The sequence below is a fragment of the Caenorhabditis briggsae genome, assembly GCF_000004555.2.
Source record: "Caenorhabditis briggsae complete genome, chrII, whole genome shotgun sequence".
NCBI lineage: Eukaryota > Metazoa > Nematoda > Chromadorea > Rhabditida > Rhabditidae > Caenorhabditis > Caenorhabditis briggsae.
In genome coordinates this window covers 7,176,499-7,194,302 of record NC_013486.2, presented here as the reverse complement: position 1 = coordinate 7,194,302, position 17,804 = coordinate 7,176,499, and the positions used below count along the sequence as shown (strand labels likewise).

The window sequence follows — 17,804 nt, the reverse complement described above, 5'->3', positions numbered from 1 at the left end:
AAACCATTTCGCTCATGCTCGAAAAATTGACGATGTTTGCTCGAAAATTATAGGTTTGGGTTTATAATTCAACGATACCTTGTGGAAGGAAATTGGGAGATGCAGAAAGTGGGAACGACTAGAATGAGAAAACGACTGACACAGATATGAAGCAGGGGCGGAGCACGGAGCTGTGTGAGGCAAGGGGATGGCCGAAGTGGATTGTTGCCAAGACAATCAAGTCTTAGGGGAAATGAACAGATTCGAACAAAAAGAGTAACCATGTGATAACGACGAACGGCAAATAACAACCGCGAGATAATGAACACCAAAAAAAGAAGTAAAATAGTAATAAAACGAAAAACAATTTCAGATATATAATTCGGGGTTCAGACCGATAGAAAGAGCATTGATAAATGAAAAATGAAAAATAAGTCTTATTCCATTCAGAGGGAGAAATCATAAGAACAAAAAATCAACAAGAAACGAGAACGAACAACAACAACGATTTAAAAAATGGATAACAAATAACTGAAACAAAAAAACGTTTGAATATGAGTAGTTGATACCCAGGTGCAGTTGACTATGAAGATGTGGAAACCTGAAAATCGATGGTTGATAAGGTGTTGGGCAGAGGGCATGCGGGAAAACTTTTTCTCAACTTATGATGAAAGTAGAAGTGTTCTTTCACTGTTGATATCACTGATATCAGAAGTTGTAATTGATCGGTTTACTTTTCTTTGGCATGATACGAGAAAAAAATCGAAACTAGTCACTAGACATATTTCAAGGAGACCAAAAAAAGTGATTGAAAAAAGGTTCCACATTATTCATGTCTATACTCATGATTAGTTACTAGAAACTGATTAATGTTCATATTAGATTGCTCTAGGGAAACTTGGTGGCTGAAATATACAAAGTGTGGGCGAAATAGCAGGTGACAGTAGGGTATAGAACTTGAAACCAAAAACGACTGCTTATCAATTTGTGTTATAGGGGTTAGACATTCTCTGCTATTCTCATTCCCTCAAGTGTGGATTTTTGAAAGAACGATAAAAACAGAGAAGCTGAGAAAAAATGAGTCATTTCAAGAGCAGAAGAAAATCATAAGCGCTTACAATATTATGCACTTCCTGACGCTGACAGCTCAATTTTTAAGAGGAATCAGCTTGAATTGAAATGGCTAAACACCAAATCTTGAAAACTGACTGTTAGCAATAGGGATTTCATAGACTTTTTTCAACTGTATGCCCGGAAAGAATTTGAAATCGCATTTACTCTATAGGTAAAATTCGCAAAAAAAAAACTAATAAAATGTTATAATCGTTCTCACCGCCGATTATTATGAGAAGACATTAAATCTACGAGCCCGAAATTTTAGTAGAACAGCCAGGAAAATGTACCAGTCTGGTGAAGGTCAGATGGACTAAAAAGGAAAGTAGCAGGTGGCCGAGGCTCAATTCGTTCGAAGCGAAGGACACGCATAAAAAATAGGACACAACCCCTGGCGGTGCCAGACCTCGCGGACATATTGCATGGGTCGAAAAGAAGAGGGGAGTGCATTGAAAATGGTGTCTTCTTTTGATGAACAGAACAGAGAGCAAACCAGTACAGAGCAGATCCCAATAAGATTAATTGAGATCATGTGAGGTACCGTAAAAGTGCATTTTTGGTGGGTAATTCGAAAACGCCCTTTTATTATATGCTCAACACTAGAAGAGCGTTTGCGCCGAGCTCGGTATATTATGAAAAAGAAGACGGGAAGAGAGCTAATTAGTGCGGTGAAGAGTAATGAGAATGTAAGACGCATACCGGAATCTCGAGTTTGAACGAGTATATTAAAGAGAGATATTGAACTCACTTCTTATGCAATGAGTTTGGTTGATTTGATTGTTGAAGCACGAATTCCGCTGGCTTCTCCGGAATACTTCTGAGTTTCGCGTCGAACGTTTCCGATTTGTGATTTGACACGCTTCTCGATGGCGTGTACCTTGCGGCGATTTTTCGTCTGAAAGTAGAACATTTTTTCAATGAAGATGAGTAAGCGTAGGCGATAATGATAAAAGAGGGGAATGAAGAAACTAAGAATTCGTTATTGAGTATTATATTAAAGCTGATAATCAGTAAAAGGTCATACGGAATACTCGTGATTGGGTGTCATAATGTGTTGAACTAGCTTCTAACTTTTTCCACCCCAATAAGTTTTAGAAAAAAACTAAAATCTCATTAGTGCATGAAAATCTTATAACTTTGTTCTTTTCGGAAATATTTAAATTTAGATATAATTAACAAGCAGTTCTGTTTCTCGAAAATTACGAAAATGAATGAAAAGCCAGCAATACGACGTTCAGGAATTGATTGAAAGCTAATATCATGCAGCGATATCAGTGGTTGTCTTTTTTACTAAATTTCCGAGGCAGCTCGGAAGATGGAAAACTTGAGAGACTCGGTCGAATAAACAAGTTAGAGATATCGTGAGCCAATTACTGGTTGCGATAGGGACACCAACGCTCTAGTGATATTTTGGGTATTGATTATAGTGTGTGAAAACAAGTTGTAGAACATTTTGATTGAGAAATGAGAAAACATCCATTACAAAGGAATACTCTATATTCCGGATCATGAAGATGTTCAAGCATAAACTAATTTTATACCTATTCTAAAAATATCGCCAGACATAACATAGGAAGAAAAATAACTTACCTTGCTAGTTTTTGCCTTCTTCTTTCCTCGGCGTTCAGCATATTCCCTATTTTTGGAGATTTTGTCATTTGCTTTGCGTTTCTCATCAGCATCCATTGGAGTGAATGAAGGATGAGTAGAGGCAACGTCCGTTGAAACAGCATCGATACGATTCTGAAGGCCAACAGTTTAGTTTGTTCAAAAATACAATCTCTCGAAAAGTATGAAGGTAGTTGGCACATATCTTGAGTATCAGATAAAGAACAGTTCCTTTGTTTTTAACGGAATGGGGAGGAACTTTTTTTTCTGGGAAAGACATGTTATTGCTAGAAGCAAAAGAAAGTAATTCACTTACTTCGTTCATAACCGCTCCAAACGTTTTCTTAGTCAGCTGCACATCTCCGACCTTGGCAATCAATTCTTCCATATTTTCCGGCTCAGAAGCTGCCCATTTCTTAAGCTCATCCAGATGATCCGAATTGGTGTGCAGAAAATCTTCGCATTCGACTATTTTCTGAAAAGGAGAAGAATTTGGATAGGTGAAGAGAATATGCGTAAATACCTTTTCGAGTCGTTTCAGGGCCTCAGTGACAGGATGAATGTCGACAAGAGGATCTTCAAGTTTCTCCTTCGCAAACTGTTCGGCTCGTAAATTCAACATGAACGCAGTGTTCATAAGATACCTGAACGAAAGCCATAATTGGAAGACAGAAAACAGACAGGAAGACTTACGAAGCATATGTTTGGGCGACATACACCAACTGTGATCGGAGTGCGCATTTTGGAATCTGCTTAATCACATTCTCAAGTGGTTTTACAACGAGTTGGAAGATTCGTTTCTGAAAATCAATGATAGAAAAATAACGATTTCTCTGCTGAGAAGAGGAGAGAAAGGGGAGAGCAGATAACAAGAATGGGCAGCGTTATCAGGCGAAAAAAGAAACTAGTCACGAGCTCCGGAAACAGCTGTATTATATAATGCAGAGCAACTTATAGGAAAATCAAGTAGTGAAGTTAGGTGGAGGAAAAAATGTATTTGACAGAGACCAATGAAAATGGACCGCGACCGTTTCCTATGAGTAAATTTCGCTCGACTTCTGTAAGAGGTTTTAAAAAAGTCAACTAACAAAACGTTTAAGATAATATCGAAAATGTTTTGTTACTTAACTTGACTATTTGTCGATGTCTTTCATAGCAAACGAGATAAATCTGCCCAAAGTTAACAATTGATGTGCAACTCTATTATGTGGTGTTACAGTTTTTCAGTGTCGTCCGGTGAGAAATGAATAACGCCGAAGTGAAACGAGATAACGAAAATCCAAGCTATGCAGCGAACAGACGAATAAAAGAGCTATTTGAACATCTGATGCCTCAGACATCAGAAGGGCACTTTGCTTTCGCTTTTTAATGTTCACTCATAACAGTCTCATGTGGACGATTTCGATCGTTTCAATTGTGTATTTTGTCCGTAGGACAATCATCGTTTGAAAGAAATCGTCCAGTATCTTCGCTTGTGAAGATGGCAACCCGTTTTTGACGTAATCATGTGGCGATTGCGCGACTCGAAGACCGCTTATCTCATAGCCATCACGACTGAGAAGCAGAAATAAAAAGAACAGTTAGTGAAAGCGGGAGAAGAGAGAACAGGGAAATTTAACCTTGACGGCGATACGAATCACTTCTTGATAACACGGAAAAATAGGAAGCGATTCGAAACTCGAAACCTAGGGGACATCGAAACGAACATTTACTTCCTCTAACTGAAGAAATACAAAAATGCATGCAATTGAAAACAAAAGAAGCGTTGAATATATTTAGAACTCACCCTAGCTTCGAATTGTTGCAATAATTTCACAACTTTCTTGTTCTTCCGTTGAGCGTTTTCTTCATTGAACTCGAGAACAGTCTCAACCTAAATCATGGTTTTGGGTAATATTCACATAAAAATTTCTAACTTCAACTGTTTCCTCTTGTTCTCCTTCATCCTCCTCGTCATCATCAAACAGATCAGCGATAGCAGCTGTAGATTTATCGATCAGCTTCTGACGCGACAAGGCATCTTCTTCTTCAAGTTGAGCATCTTCCATTTCTTCTTCTCGCATTCCTCCCCAATCTTTGTCTACGAATCCAGTACCATAGAAATCCTTTCTCTCCTTTCCCCATTTGTTATCAGTGATGTCTGAAATAATTAATACGTTCTAAACTCAACTTTGAAAAGTACTACCATTAACATCGTCGTCATCAAAGTCAGACCCATCGTCTTCACTGCTATCCGAAGCTTCGGCTTCAACATTTAGCACTTCTTGAGGACGAGTAAAGACTTTCTTTCTGTGAAGAGCGTTTTTCTCAACTTTTCTATCTTTGTTGTGAAAAGTGTTGATCTCATCAATAAGGTCCTCGTTATCATCTTCGTAAGTGATATGCGATGATCTGAAAATACATTTTTGTAAATACGAATTACTAAACTGATGAATAACGTTCTCAAACACTTACGATTTTCCTTTTTTGGAAGACATTCTGAAGATACCTGAAAAAAATTCTGATTTACATGATTTCAACTCTTGTACGATTTGCACTGACCGAAATTTCAAATGTTGATAAAGATAAGTTTTTGAAATCAGTTGAAACGGAATAGTCTCTGGAGAAAACTTACAAAATACTTGGTTTCTACATCTTAAACTTAAAAGAAACTATATTTTTTAGATATTTTTCTTTGAGGAAAGTATTAAAAAAGGTTAGCATAGAACAACGGCTGCAAAAAAAATGTCGCTGCGGCAGGGTTGGTTGGGCGGAGTTTCAAGGCGCAGATCTGCGGCACGCTTTTTTCTGGCATTTTCTGCCATTTTCGTTTACGAATTTTGTGCCTTGATTTCAATTTTTGAACACTTTCAGTCACTTTTTTTCCCGATTTCTTTTTTTTTCGAGTTCTTAAAAAGTTTTTTCCTGATAATTGGTGTCAAACAAACTATTAAAACTTCATTATTAGTAGATTTTCGTATATATCTCGCCTTCTAATTTTTTATTATGAATTTGCAGTAAATATTCACTTGTAAATATTTGTAGATGACCGAGTATGACAAATTTGCTGAACAACTCCGTCATCCCGATAACCCAATCGTGTTTCTTGAAGTAACAGCAGGTGGGGCTCCAATCGGAACAATTGTTGTGAGTACTTTGAAAACAATATACTTCTGAATTTATATTATTTATCAGATTGAACTGTTTGCTGATGTGACTCCTAGAACAGCTGAGAACTTCCGACAATTTTGCACCGGCGAGTATAAAAAGGATGGCGTACCGAATGGCTACAAGAATTGTACATTCCATCGTGTCATCAAGGATTTTATGATTCAAGGAGGCGATTTCTGCAATGTATGGTCTAGACTGTTCGCATCTGTTAACTGAATAATATTTATAGGGCGATGGTACAGGTTTGATGAGTATCTACGGCTCGAAATTTCGTGACGAAAATTTCGAACTGAAGCATACGGGACCTGGAATGCTGTCGATGGCCAACGCTGGATCGGACACCAATGGATGTCAGTTCTTCATCACATGTGCAAAAACCGATTTCTTGGATAACAAGCACGTTGTATTCGGTAAGAAATTTATTTAACGAAAGTAAAATTTGAATTGAATTATTTAAAACATTATTTTATGGGTACGTAGACTTCTGAAGAACGAAGAATGAGGAATAGGGGTTGTGATTGTGGTATATATCTCCGACATCGTTAGTTCTCCATCCCAATTGTCTAAAACTAGGTTTTAATCACAATTCATTTTTCAAATACTCACTGATAGTGTTGGTGATACATAGATGGTGAAGAAGTAGTTGTTTTATACTGCTCGTAAGGATTCAAACCGTATAACATAGGTAATAGGGTCTGCATTGCAACGAAATTCAGATATATTAAAACGAGTGCAAGAATACGTATCATGCTTTGTTTTCAACTGAATCCGATCCAAAGATTTATCACCTTTTTATACAAGATGAAGCTGGTTGATGACGCTATGAGATCCTATGACCGATCATTTCTTGCAGGACGAGTACTCGATGGCATGCTGACAGTGCGAAAGATCGAGAATGTCCCAACTGGAGCTAATAACAAGCCGAAGCTGCCGATTGTGATTGTTCAATGTGGTCAACTCTAAACTAACCGATTTCTTGTTATTTTGATCTCTGTACCACAATAAATTATTTTCATTCTCTCACAATTATTGATGCGAAAGAAAATCGGTTTCAAAAACTGTATTCATATTTTTTGATTCCCTGTAAATAGGTGGTTTTTTAACTATGTATTTTCAGAATTGATGTCCAGTATCACGAGAAAAGAATTCAAATTTAAAGTGGTATTGCTAGGAGAAGGATGTGTTGGAAAGTCATCTCTAGTTTTGCGATTTGTGGAAAACAAATTCAGCACTAGACATCTGTCAACTATCCAGGTATTGTCTTTTAATCGAAAGAATTAAAATTTCCGTAGTCCAGGCTAGTTTCCAAAATAAAACCGTCCAAGTAGATGACTGCAAAGCAGAGCTCCACATTTGGGACACAGCTGGACAGGAGAAGTATCACGCACTCGGACCAATATACTATCGTGGCAGCAATGGTGTGCTTTTGGTCTTTGATATCACTGAACAACGGTCTTTTAAAAAGGTATCCTGGTTTTCGAAGAACAATTATATACATCAGTTTTCAGGTGAAAAACTGGGTTCTTGAAATCAAAACATGTCTCGGAAAAACCGCCGAAATTCTGATTGTCGGGAACAAAATTGATTTGGATGATGAAAGACAAGTATCACGACAGGAAGCCGAATCATATGCCGAATCGGAAGGAGCATTGTACATGGAAACTTCCGCCCAGGAGAATAGAGGGATATCGGAAGCTTTTACAGCTCTGACAGAAAGTTAGTTTCTGGTTTGAATTCAAATCATATGAAATTTACTTATTACAGAAATGATTCAGCATTCTCGAACAGCCACGGCCGAGGCACCCCTCTCGAACCGATCGATTCGTCTTATCGATGAAGAACCTTTAGAAGAGAGCAGACGCAAGAAATGCTGCTGATTATGCACATCCCACTGTTTCATAAATGTATATTTCACCTCGCTGGTCGACTATTTCGTCATATTTTTCCCCGTTCCCATTTCTTTGCCCGTTTCAGCACAGATTTTTCTAGTCGCCTCCTCCTTTCCCAGTTCACTTTCTCACTTTGTATCTATTTTTCAGAAGTTTGTTCATAATTCAAAGTTTTATTCAATCGATGGTTTTTTTAACAAACAAATCATTCAGATATTCATATTCACAGAGATATGATACACCCGTAGATAACAAGAGACGAAACATGATACAAAACAATACAAAAGACCCTGCACATTGTGACATCTGTAAATCTTTAAGAAGCCAGCTCCATGGAATGAGAAGATGGAGCAACGGTTCGTTTCCTACGGAAGAGAAGTTTTACGTCATGAGTTAGAATGAAAATGACTGGAAGAAGGACGAGAGCATGGAGCATTCCAAGAATACCAACGAGAATCACAGTTTTCCAGAAGACAGCAACAACGTAGGCGCGAACGAACATAAGTGGGAACATTCCCAAAATCGTGGAAAGACCTGATTGCATTACTGGCCAAGCAACACCGCGGAACGTGGACAAAAGACGGTCCCTGGTTTCAGCGTAGATGTGAGATCTCCAAAGTTGCTCCTGAAAAAAAATGTAAAAAGTTATCGAATTGAATATTCTCTAAATGAAGCCCACTCCAAACCATCAACTGTGAGCCCAATTATCTCTATTCCTGTAAAAGATATATGAGTTTTGTCAACTGATGAATTATTTATCATACCATCACCAAAATTTTATCAGTTGAAAAAGTTTTGATGTCTTTCACAGGAATCGAGATAAATGAGGTCAAAGTTGATGGTTTTTTGCGCTTCTGTTAGAGAAAACACGGTACTTGATCCTAAACTTACGTCAATATGCACATGAGCAAAATAATGATAACAGACATGAGCAGAATAGTCGACTGAAAATCCAATAGACATCAGCATGGAAATAAGTGAAACAGCATCGAGATTGACGTTCCAAAGATGAAGATACACCACGATTCCAAGACAAATAGATACGATCGAAACGACAACGGAGATGATTGCTTCGAAGTTCATCACGAACACCAAGACAAGAAGAGACATCAAGACAACGGCAGATACTGTAATGATGTATAATTTGTCAATTTGTTAGTCTTCTCAGCACACCTGAAGTAGAGATGAAATTGAATGGAGCAGAAGCTGCACTTTCCGTTGGAACTTTCTCGAAGGGATGATGTGAATGCACTGTGAAGAATGAAGAATAATTCTTCAAAATCTCTCTTCTATCCTCTAGAAATGATTCAACTTGAAGGAAATTCGAGAAGTTATGATAAGTGATAGTGAAGAAAAATCCGTCGATAATCTCATCTCCATTAGTATCATTTGCCATTGTAATGTATTTTTCATCCATCCCATATTCTCTATAGTTACTGACCATATCCTCTTTATGCCAGAAATCTTCAGTGTCTCCCCAGAAAGCGACAGCCTGTAATCAACTGATACCAGTTAGTTTTTCCTTTAGGGAACAACAAACATTAGAATACTCTCTTGTCCACAGATTCGTGTTTTCTTTTCCAGCACCATAATCTGGCATGGTCTCCAATTTCTTCACCATATCCTCGAACTTTTCTCTAATTTCTGCATTATCAAAGTCTGGCATTGGATAAACTCCAAAATTGACTACAAACGCTTCCCCAAGAACGAAATTCTGCATTCTTCTCGATATGTCAGTGAGGGGAGAGTCTTCAAGATACAGGTTTTCCATGTCAAAGTCAGTGTTGACATTTGAAACGAGGGCGAGACAGATCTGAAAATAAATGATGATTCGAGATGAAATTCTAGATATGAGTAGTACCGAAATATGTGCGAAAAACGCGAGGACAACAATGACTTTGGCAATTGAAGTATGTAGAAAATCGATGAAAACTTCTAGAATATTTCTGATGTGGGCTTCTTGAGAAATCGTTGGAACAAATGTGAGAAGAGATCCTAAAGAAGAGGAAGAAGACCCTTCTTCTTCTTTTGTCTTCTCGATTTTGGTTTCCGTCTTGGTTAATTCCTTTTCAATATCCACTTGTTTCCGAACAAAAACTCCAACTAGAGCCGTGAAAAATGTCATTTGGTAGACGAAATCAATGGCAAGTGCAACGGTAGTATAAAGACAGAATAGTTGCACTACTGGCATGTTTGAAAATAAACCAGTGGCAAAACAGGCGACATCTGAAATTATAGAAAGGTTCTTACTGGACGGTGAAGCATTGTGAGGCTACCTGTGACAGATGTAACAGTGACAGAAGCACCAGAAATGGCTACCGATTGTCCAAGACGAACATCCAGGGATTCTCCTTTTCTAAAAAAAAACGTTGATTTGAAATTAGTAATGAGATTTTGCTGACCGAAATTGAAAGTCTAACTTAGAAATAATAGTGTTACCAGTGTCCAGAATAAGTTAAATCAGAGGTTAGGCGGTAGTTGCGGAAAACGGACCAGTGGCGGCTAAAGGTCTAACTTGTAAGAGTTGATTATAACTGGCGTGTTCGAGAAAATTCGGAAAAATTTGTGACAAAAAGTATGAAAGACAAGGCAAACCAGTAGACCTGTATTAGAAGGGCCCTTAAACTGAAGAGTCCCTCTAATAGAAGGGACCTCTGAAGGGGCTTGGGAAAAACTGAAGGGCCTCCATCAAAATAAATTGTTTAAAATGAAACATTTCTGGGCCCCTGTAATAGGAGGGCCCTTTGGAGATACCCTTCTAATACAGATTTTACGGTAATTAGTAACTGAACCACAATGGAAAAACTTTTTTTTTCGTAAAATGTTATTTAAGAAACACAAAATCCAAAAAACCAAAAAAAGATTTTTCTTATTTTTTTCAACTCAAAAACCATAGTTTTTCTTTTTATGGTCCGATTAATAATGATTGCTTTTCAAATCATTTCTCATATATTTTTCCCAGATACATATAGCTAACTCAGATCTTCAGCCGCCGTTTGTACGCTTTTCGGCAACCCTTGCCTACTTCTGGGCTATAAATATCGTCGTGGGCCAATAAAGTCTTTCTTTTGGGAATAGAAAAACACCCAAGACAACTAGACAGTAGTAACCTATCATTCTCAACTGTAACCTTCTCAGAATATCGCTGTTTTCAAATTGACCGTCTTGGATCAAGTTGATCAAAATTACTAACTACTCCGGAATGCACTTACGTGGATTGTCTCCATCCAGCCAAAATCAAAAAGGCATCATCAATACCAATAGTGACTACCAAAAATGGTACAACTGTCAAAATATTACTGAATGGGTATCCAAGTCCCCAGAGAAGTCCAGTAGTCGTCCAGAGAGCCATTCCCGGAGATAAGACTCCAACAATACTCTAAAGTTTCAAAATCAAACTTTTCTGCTTTTGGGAACCCACCTGCCAGTGCTGACTGGTATACAATGGGAATCGAACCAAAGTGACCAACATGAATGCAGTTAGAACAATTATCGTCAATCCCAAGAATGGTAGTGATGTTATTGTAATCGCTCTGAAATTTTAACTTTTTCTTCTGCAATTTTAGAAACTATAGCTTAGCTACCTTTGCTCTTCAAGTTCCCTTGTCCTAGACAACACGGAGTATTTGATATGATGAGAGATATCTGTCATAGAAGCGAAGAAGTTTCTGACTTTGGTCTCGAAATCTGCTGCTAATTGTTTTCCATTGGGGAGTGAAGTGTCGACCATATAATGAAGAATCACCATCTTTGCCTCTGTCACATATCCTTTTTCAAGTTTCAGATCTCCCAAGGAATATCCAACGAAAATCTTCTTCTGTAGAGCCTCCGCATTGGGAAATGTCAGCTTGAATGAGCTTCTCGCAGTATCATTCAGAGTGGCTTGTAAGAATGCGAGTACAGCGGCGTTACTATCATTACAATAGATTCCACACAAATTCTTGTATGCAATTTGATGATTTCCGTCCCATGCTGTAATATTGTCGGCAACAAACTGGAATCAAAAATAAGACTGATTCGAGAGAGACAACTAATTAAACCGACCTTGTGTGCTTGCGACACTTCATCGAGTGCTTCATTTGTCAATATATTCCCTCTGTTCTTCTTGGACACGAGGATTTGCATCTGACAAAGAGGAAAAAGAACTAGAAAATGAATTAGAACAAAAGGAATACTTACTCGATGATGATGAGACCCAGACGCGTACTCGAACCTCTTTATACCTGCTTCTTCCACTCTTGATAACCCATTTGTCGGGGCGTAAATGTCCCAAATGTCGTCTTGAGTGGAAAATGAGAGAAATCCAAACGTCGATACAATTGTGAGTAATGCAGGGACTAGCTGGAAAGGAATCTTCTTTTTTTACTTCCGGGAGGTTTCTTCAGGTCAAACTTCAAACCGTTTCGAAAACCACTCCATCGTACTATTTGAACTTGTTTTTCGTCCATTGCCTCAAGGCTAGTAGGACGACCAATATTTGAATTACACAGAAAATGGGGTCATTCAGTTTTAAACTTATGATGAAAAAAGTTATGACAGTATTCTAGAAAAAACAACTAGTTGACCTCAACTTGGGCTTTAGTATACCGTAAATCAACTTTGAGCTCACTTATCTCCCTTCCTATGAGAGGCACTAAAAATATGTCAACTAATAAAATGTTTGTTATTTTATCTTTAACATTTTATTAGTTGACAACTTTTTTGTATCTTTAACAGCAACCGAGATAAATTAGCTCAAAGAGTGGAGCCCTTAAAAGTGTGGGCCCTTCTATTACAGGTTTTACATTAAATTCAGACTTGTATGTATTGAAACTCTGTAAAAATATCAACTTACAATGAAAAAGAATGGTTTTCTTGCCACATACTGTCCATACCCATCGAAAAATCTCTCCAGCTTTCGCATTACCTGAAAGGCATAAATTACAAAAATCAGAAAATCAGATGACGTCAAAAAGGAGGAAGAAAAGAAAGAAGAAGTGTGAATTTATGAGAATATTATAATCCGTAAAACAAGGTTGACTGTAGAATAGGTGACGAATCGAATGGCTAAATCAAACCACAAAGAAGAGTCAAAATACTCATCTGAAGCGAGACGAAGGAAGAGGAGTCCGGTAGGATTATCGAGAAAACTGTGCGGGGACGGAATGAGAAGATCTACCCTCTCACCTTTGCTTTCAATTCAAGACTGTGTAGCAGATTATTCACCGAAGGATGACACCTCACACCGTATCTTTTTTGTAAGAGACGCTTTAATTGAGGGTTGATGCTTCTATGAATGAATTAAATGAATCGAGGTGGTGGGTCGAAGAATACAACAGCAGGTGATGAGAAGGAAGGAGGGCATGAAAAAAGGAAGAGTGTGAAATGGTAGAAAAGATGAAAGTCATTTGAGATGAGGAGAGAAATAGAGGCAAAGGACGTTCTGAAATTAGTCGAGGAAATACGCGGAACCGCCTGTAGTTACAGCTTTTTGAGGGATGGTAGGAAAGCCCTTAACTATGTAGTGAACTACCTTACAAAAAGGTGACAATGGCCCACAAACATGTTGTACTACTAAACCAACTGTTTTTTCGCCCACCTAAAAAAAACTTTTGTCTCCAATGAGGCGTATCTACGACGAGATAAGGTGTACTTCTTGCGCAACCCGTTTTTTTTCGAATTCGCAAAAAATGTCTTTATAATTTTTAGATTACGGTCAGATCAGTAGAATAATAAAAAACAATAACAAGAAAAAATTGATCCCTGATCGGAAGATATGAATGGCAACAGGATGGGATAAAGATAAGGAGGATGAGATAACAGGGTCACAATCACAGAATCAGCTTTTCCAATAGACTGGTTTTGATTTGAGGATAATCAGAGATGATATCATGGAAGGTAGCTCTATGAGTTTGGGATATTGATGGTAGTCAAAGTCCAACTCAAAGTCAGGAAACAAACAATACCGTAATTCCTCGAATGGAGGCCCACTCAACTTTGAGCTTAATTATCTCGATTCTTGTGAAAGATATCAAAAACTTGCCTATTAATAAATTATTTATCATACTGTTATCAATATTTTATCAATTGATAGAGTTTTGATATCTTCTACAGGAATCGAGTTAATTGAGCTCAAAGTTGGTGGTCAAAGAAATCAAGATATAATCTTAAGCTGGAATTGAAATTTTGTTCAAAAGGTTGTCTACTCACAAGTTAACGAAAATTTGAAAACCGATTTTATTTTTATCCAGATCTTAACGTTCGCAGACACACCTGTCTAGCTTTTAAAAAGCGTAACTTTCGAAAAAAAATATCTCCTAGGTGATCTATGAGATGATAATGGTTGAGAATTTCTCTCAGAATAACTCGACTTGATACGGTAAGAAACGTCTGATCATGAAAACTATAATTCTGCAATAAAAAAAAACAGGCAAGGAGGCGGTTCACCGAAACAAATATATACCCCTTTTTCGTTTTTTTGGGATGTCTCTAACTACGTTATCAGGTGACCCATGTCTTATCTCAAAATCAAATAGTTGTTAAAAATAATAACAGATGTTCTTCTTAAAACGGAGAGAGAGAAACTTGAAGAGAAGGGGTGAGACAAACCAAAAAACGTGTTTTTTCTGTTTCGAAAACTAAGAAAACTAAGTCGAGAGAGAAGAAAGTGGTGGTAGTTTTTGAACTATCAAGAATAGATGATGTTGGAAAAATGGTAGAATGGTGTATTGGTGTAATGTGAATATTGGCATAACTGGTAGAGAGAGGGAATGGGGAGGCAATAACATTAAAATTAAAGAGTGGTTGTGGGTTTTCGGACGAGAAAAAGAGCGAGTGGAAAAGAAGAAACAGGTAGAGAAAATCCGAATGGAGTCGGTTCAAAAAATCCTAGGAGGAAGAAACGGGATGGCGAGGAATCGGAACGTAAATAAAGAGATATGCGATTCGAGGAGAAATGTCATTGAAAGATCAACTTGCGCAATAGAAGAAGGGGGCTATGTGAATTAAGCAGATTGCCAATGCAAAAGAAGAAAAAGAAAAAGAAGAAGAAGCTGGGAAGAAGGAAGAAGGAAACTGGAGACCCTGGGGGTCTATTCGGACTAGAGGGACAAAAAAAGGAAAGAAAGGGAATGATCACACATACTGTCACGGACACTATCTTCTAAGCAAAACAGTTTGGAAAACATATACAAGAAGCAGACGTATACACCTCTACAGTACAAAGAGACTGGTTTAATGTCAGCACGGATGGGTTGCTGGATGGCAGAAGATGAAACGGTGTCTACCTGGGAAGTGTATAGTCTGAGGAAGAAGAAGTACCCCGAAAGAGAGTGACGATTAACTGCCAATTTGGTTCTTTTGGAACACATCTATTATACTCTTGGTTTTTGAAGTTTCAGGAAATTAAATTAAAATAATTTTCCAGTTGAACGAAGAACAAACGGTTCTTGTTCATCTTTAGGTTAGGTGTCCATTCTCAAAGATCAGTTAAAAGTAAGTTTAATAGGATCTTTACGTCATAATGATGATTTTTGGTTATCCTCACAATCTGTTGTTTGTTGTTCGATCTGGGACTTTGAGGTTACTGTAGAAAGGTGGGTTTATCTGATGGGGTTACTCATTTAGAAAAGGTTTGTACCAAAATGTTAATCAAGCAAAAATTTTATTCAAGAAAAACATTTCAACACGTTTCGGTGTCAACAAATCCGCTATAAGGAGCCTCTAATAAGAATAAACATGATGACATAACTTCAAAAGTGAACTCGAAAACTTGTTGCAGATTAGAAGCCCACCCAAACCGTCATCTATGAGCTCAATTGCCTCGATTCCGGGGAAAGATATCAAACAATTGTCGACTTATAAATTACTTATCACCAGTCAGTTTGCCGCGCCTCTGGCGCTTCAAACAGCTGGCTGGTGTGCCTACGACGCGATTTAACCTATTTACTGCCCGTCGCTCCACTCCTCACTTTTTCATTTCTCTTTTTCAAAAGGTCACGTTGAATTAGATTTAATTTTCAAGGTTTTCAAAAATCGGATACATTCGTCTTTTATATTTTTATTCACGTTACGCAATAATTCAATAAATCAATCAATATTAGGTCACGCCCCCTCCTTCTGTCCACGTTCAAAAATGCCACGTATTGCAAAAAAAACGCAGTTCTCTGTGAAATCAGACTCTTTGAATTTTATTGTTGAATAATTTTCACAAGCCCTTTTTTCTGGTAAGAAGCTCTATGCATACGCTGCTTTTTTTGTTCATTTTTTTTCATCTTTTGATTGGTCGAATGCGAAAAAAGTACTAGAAGGCCCTAAGGGTCGCCATGTTTTGGGGTTCATGGCTAGGTGGAATCCACTGAACGTCCCCCTTCTGCAAAAGATTCAATCAAAGATTTAAAAGAAATGAACAAATATCAGATAAAAGCGTACGCATGGCTTCTTACAAGGGAAAAGGAACTTTGGAAATTATCCAACAATGGTCCTCGGAGACCAGGGCGGGGGGACCCTTTCATGTACTGAGCCTCTACGTGGCGAAAGGAATCAACAGACAAAAGTCTGGCACTATTGATACTTTTGTTTATTTTCATAATATTGTTTTTTTCATAGAAATTGTGTTTTTCCGTAGATTTCGACAATTTTCAAGAGTCCGAAGCTCGTCTTTCAGGTTTCCGATCATTTTGAACATTCTGGAGAGTGTTAAACATACACAGATAAAAACATTGCATTCACATATATTATTAAACTACCAACCCTCTTTTATATATAAGGAAAATAATATCACCAATATCTTATTATTAGGTCGATTTTTCATATTTTTTGCAGGAATCGAGATAATTGAGCTCATAGTGGACGGTTTGGGTGGACTTCTGTTAGATAAGTACGGCAACCTAATTATCTAACTTTTATTATTCTGTCAGAAGGAAACTGTTGGTCTATATGATACTTCTCCTAGATTTTTCATGGGAAACAAATGCCTGATTTCTCCCCAAAATTTTTTTTTTGTTTTTAGTCTCGAGAGTTCCATTAAAACCTTTTTTCGCTCTTCTTTAAAAATTATTCAAATCATACACGTTGGGAGTTTTCGGAAACTACCAACACTTTGAGATAAACACTAGCGACTTTCGAACATGAAGTGAATAAGTTGATATTTGTTCCAAAAGTCTCAAAAGTGCATATCAAACGACTCAAAAACTTCAAATCACAATTCAGAACATTCAGTACAATCGTATCCATTGTATTCCTATTCCATTCCTCTCCCACAAAGACATTGTTTCCGAGACAGTGGAGAACATGCATAAATACAGAAATTAGTATGTCAAGCGATGGAAAGTTCAAGGAAAACTTTGTCAGGAAACAAGATTCGGAAAACTTCATACTTTACATAAATAATATACAATTTAATAAATAGTGAGATCAAAGGTTGGCAATTATCAGTTCCTATGTAATTTGTCCTTCTGACACGCTTCTAGGAAGAATACATCTGTAGATGTGTGAATTCGAATATTATCCACAGCACATATACTTTCAGTAAGACCGAAATTTTCACAAACAAAAGCGATCTGAAAACAGACATTTACAAGGGAAGGTTTTTCAGGCAACGGTTGAGAATTTGCTCAAAATTTGCATACTTTTAGTTTAAGACATGCTCTATACGATGACGAAAAAATTTTTAGCCCGTTCTCACTCCCAGGCCGAAAAACTTTGTCTGAAATTTTGGGCCGATTTCGGCGCGCAGGCGATTTCGGCTTCTCCCACCCTCCTCTACCAATTCTGCGTGAGAGGAAAATATCGGTTGTGTGGTGTTGTGGTAAGAGGGTGACTCATTAGGGTTGACTATGCTGGTTCGACCCCCACTGTGGTAAGACTTTTTTGCATTTTTTGAAACTAATTTTTGATTTCAAGTTTGCCCCCCTAGACACTTTATGACACTTTTTGTTTAATTTCAAAGGTTTTCGAAGTAAAAAAAAAGATTTTATGAGAGTTTGAGGAAAAAATAGATAATGGTCTTTTCGACCGGTCTTTACATCCTCCTATCGTTCAAAACGAAAATCTCAGCCTCTGAAAATTGCTCGATTTTGCCCTTTT

The 17,804-nt window shown here is 37.6% G+C and overlaps 5 protein-coding genes across 5 annotated transcripts; 3 read left to right on the top strand and 2 right to left on the bottom strand.

Annotated features, from left to right (window-relative positions):
* Positions 1-99: 99 nt before the first annotated feature.
* CBG25556 lies at positions 100-227 on the top strand (the record flags this gene model as incomplete). Its single annotated transcript, XM_045242251.1, has 2 exons — positions 100-108; positions 156-227. 2 exons carry the CDS (start codon positions 100-102, stop codon positions 225-227), a joined length of 81 nt encoding a protein of 26 aa, XP_045098095.1.
* Positions 228-1,843: 1,616 nt separating this feature from the next.
* On the bottom strand, positions 1,844-5,177 carry CBG03160 (the record flags this gene model as incomplete). The annotated part of the gene is made up of 9 exons (XM_002631288.1): positions 1,844-1,987; positions 2,683-2,835; positions 3,017-3,175; positions 3,224-3,344; positions 3,394-3,500; positions 4,487-4,573; positions 4,617-4,840; positions 4,886-5,091; positions 5,155-5,177. 9 exons carry the CDS (start codon positions 5,175-5,177, stop codon positions 1,844-1,846), a joined length of 1,224 nt encoding a protein of 407 aa, XP_002631334.1.
* A 547-nt stretch (positions 5,178-5,724) lies between these two features.
* On the top strand, positions 5,725-6,813 carry Cbr-cyn-11 (the record flags this gene model as incomplete). Its single annotated transcript, XM_002631289.1, has 4 exons — positions 5,725-5,826; positions 5,875-6,033; positions 6,080-6,260; positions 6,704-6,813. The coding sequence occupies 4 exons, from the start codon at positions 5,725-5,727 to the stop codon at positions 6,811-6,813; spliced, it is 552 nt and encodes a 183-aa protein (XP_002631335.1).
* Positions 6,814-6,972: 159 nt separating this feature from the next.
* Positions 6,973-7,727, top strand: Cbr-rab-21 (the record flags this gene model as incomplete). Its single annotated transcript, XM_045242250.1, has 4 exons — positions 6,973-7,104; positions 7,148-7,270; positions 7,359-7,566; positions 7,615-7,727. The coding sequence occupies 4 exons, from the start codon at positions 6,973-6,975 to the stop codon at positions 7,725-7,727; spliced, it is 576 nt and encodes a 191-aa protein (XP_045092108.1).
* A 328-nt stretch (positions 7,728-8,055) lies between these two features.
* Cbr-ptr-20 lies at positions 8,056-12,642 on the bottom strand (the record flags this gene model as incomplete). The annotated part of the gene is made up of 10 exons (XM_045242249.1): positions 8,056-8,364; positions 8,631-8,866; positions 8,913-9,231; positions 9,280-9,965; positions 10,016-10,095; positions 10,952-11,118; positions 11,161-11,272; positions 11,324-11,733; positions 11,784-12,080; positions 12,574-12,642. The coding sequence occupies 10 exons, from the start codon at positions 12,640-12,642 to the stop codon at positions 8,056-8,058; spliced, it is 2,685 nt and encodes an 894-aa protein (XP_045092107.1).
* Positions 12,643-17,804: the final 5,162 nt, after the last annotated feature.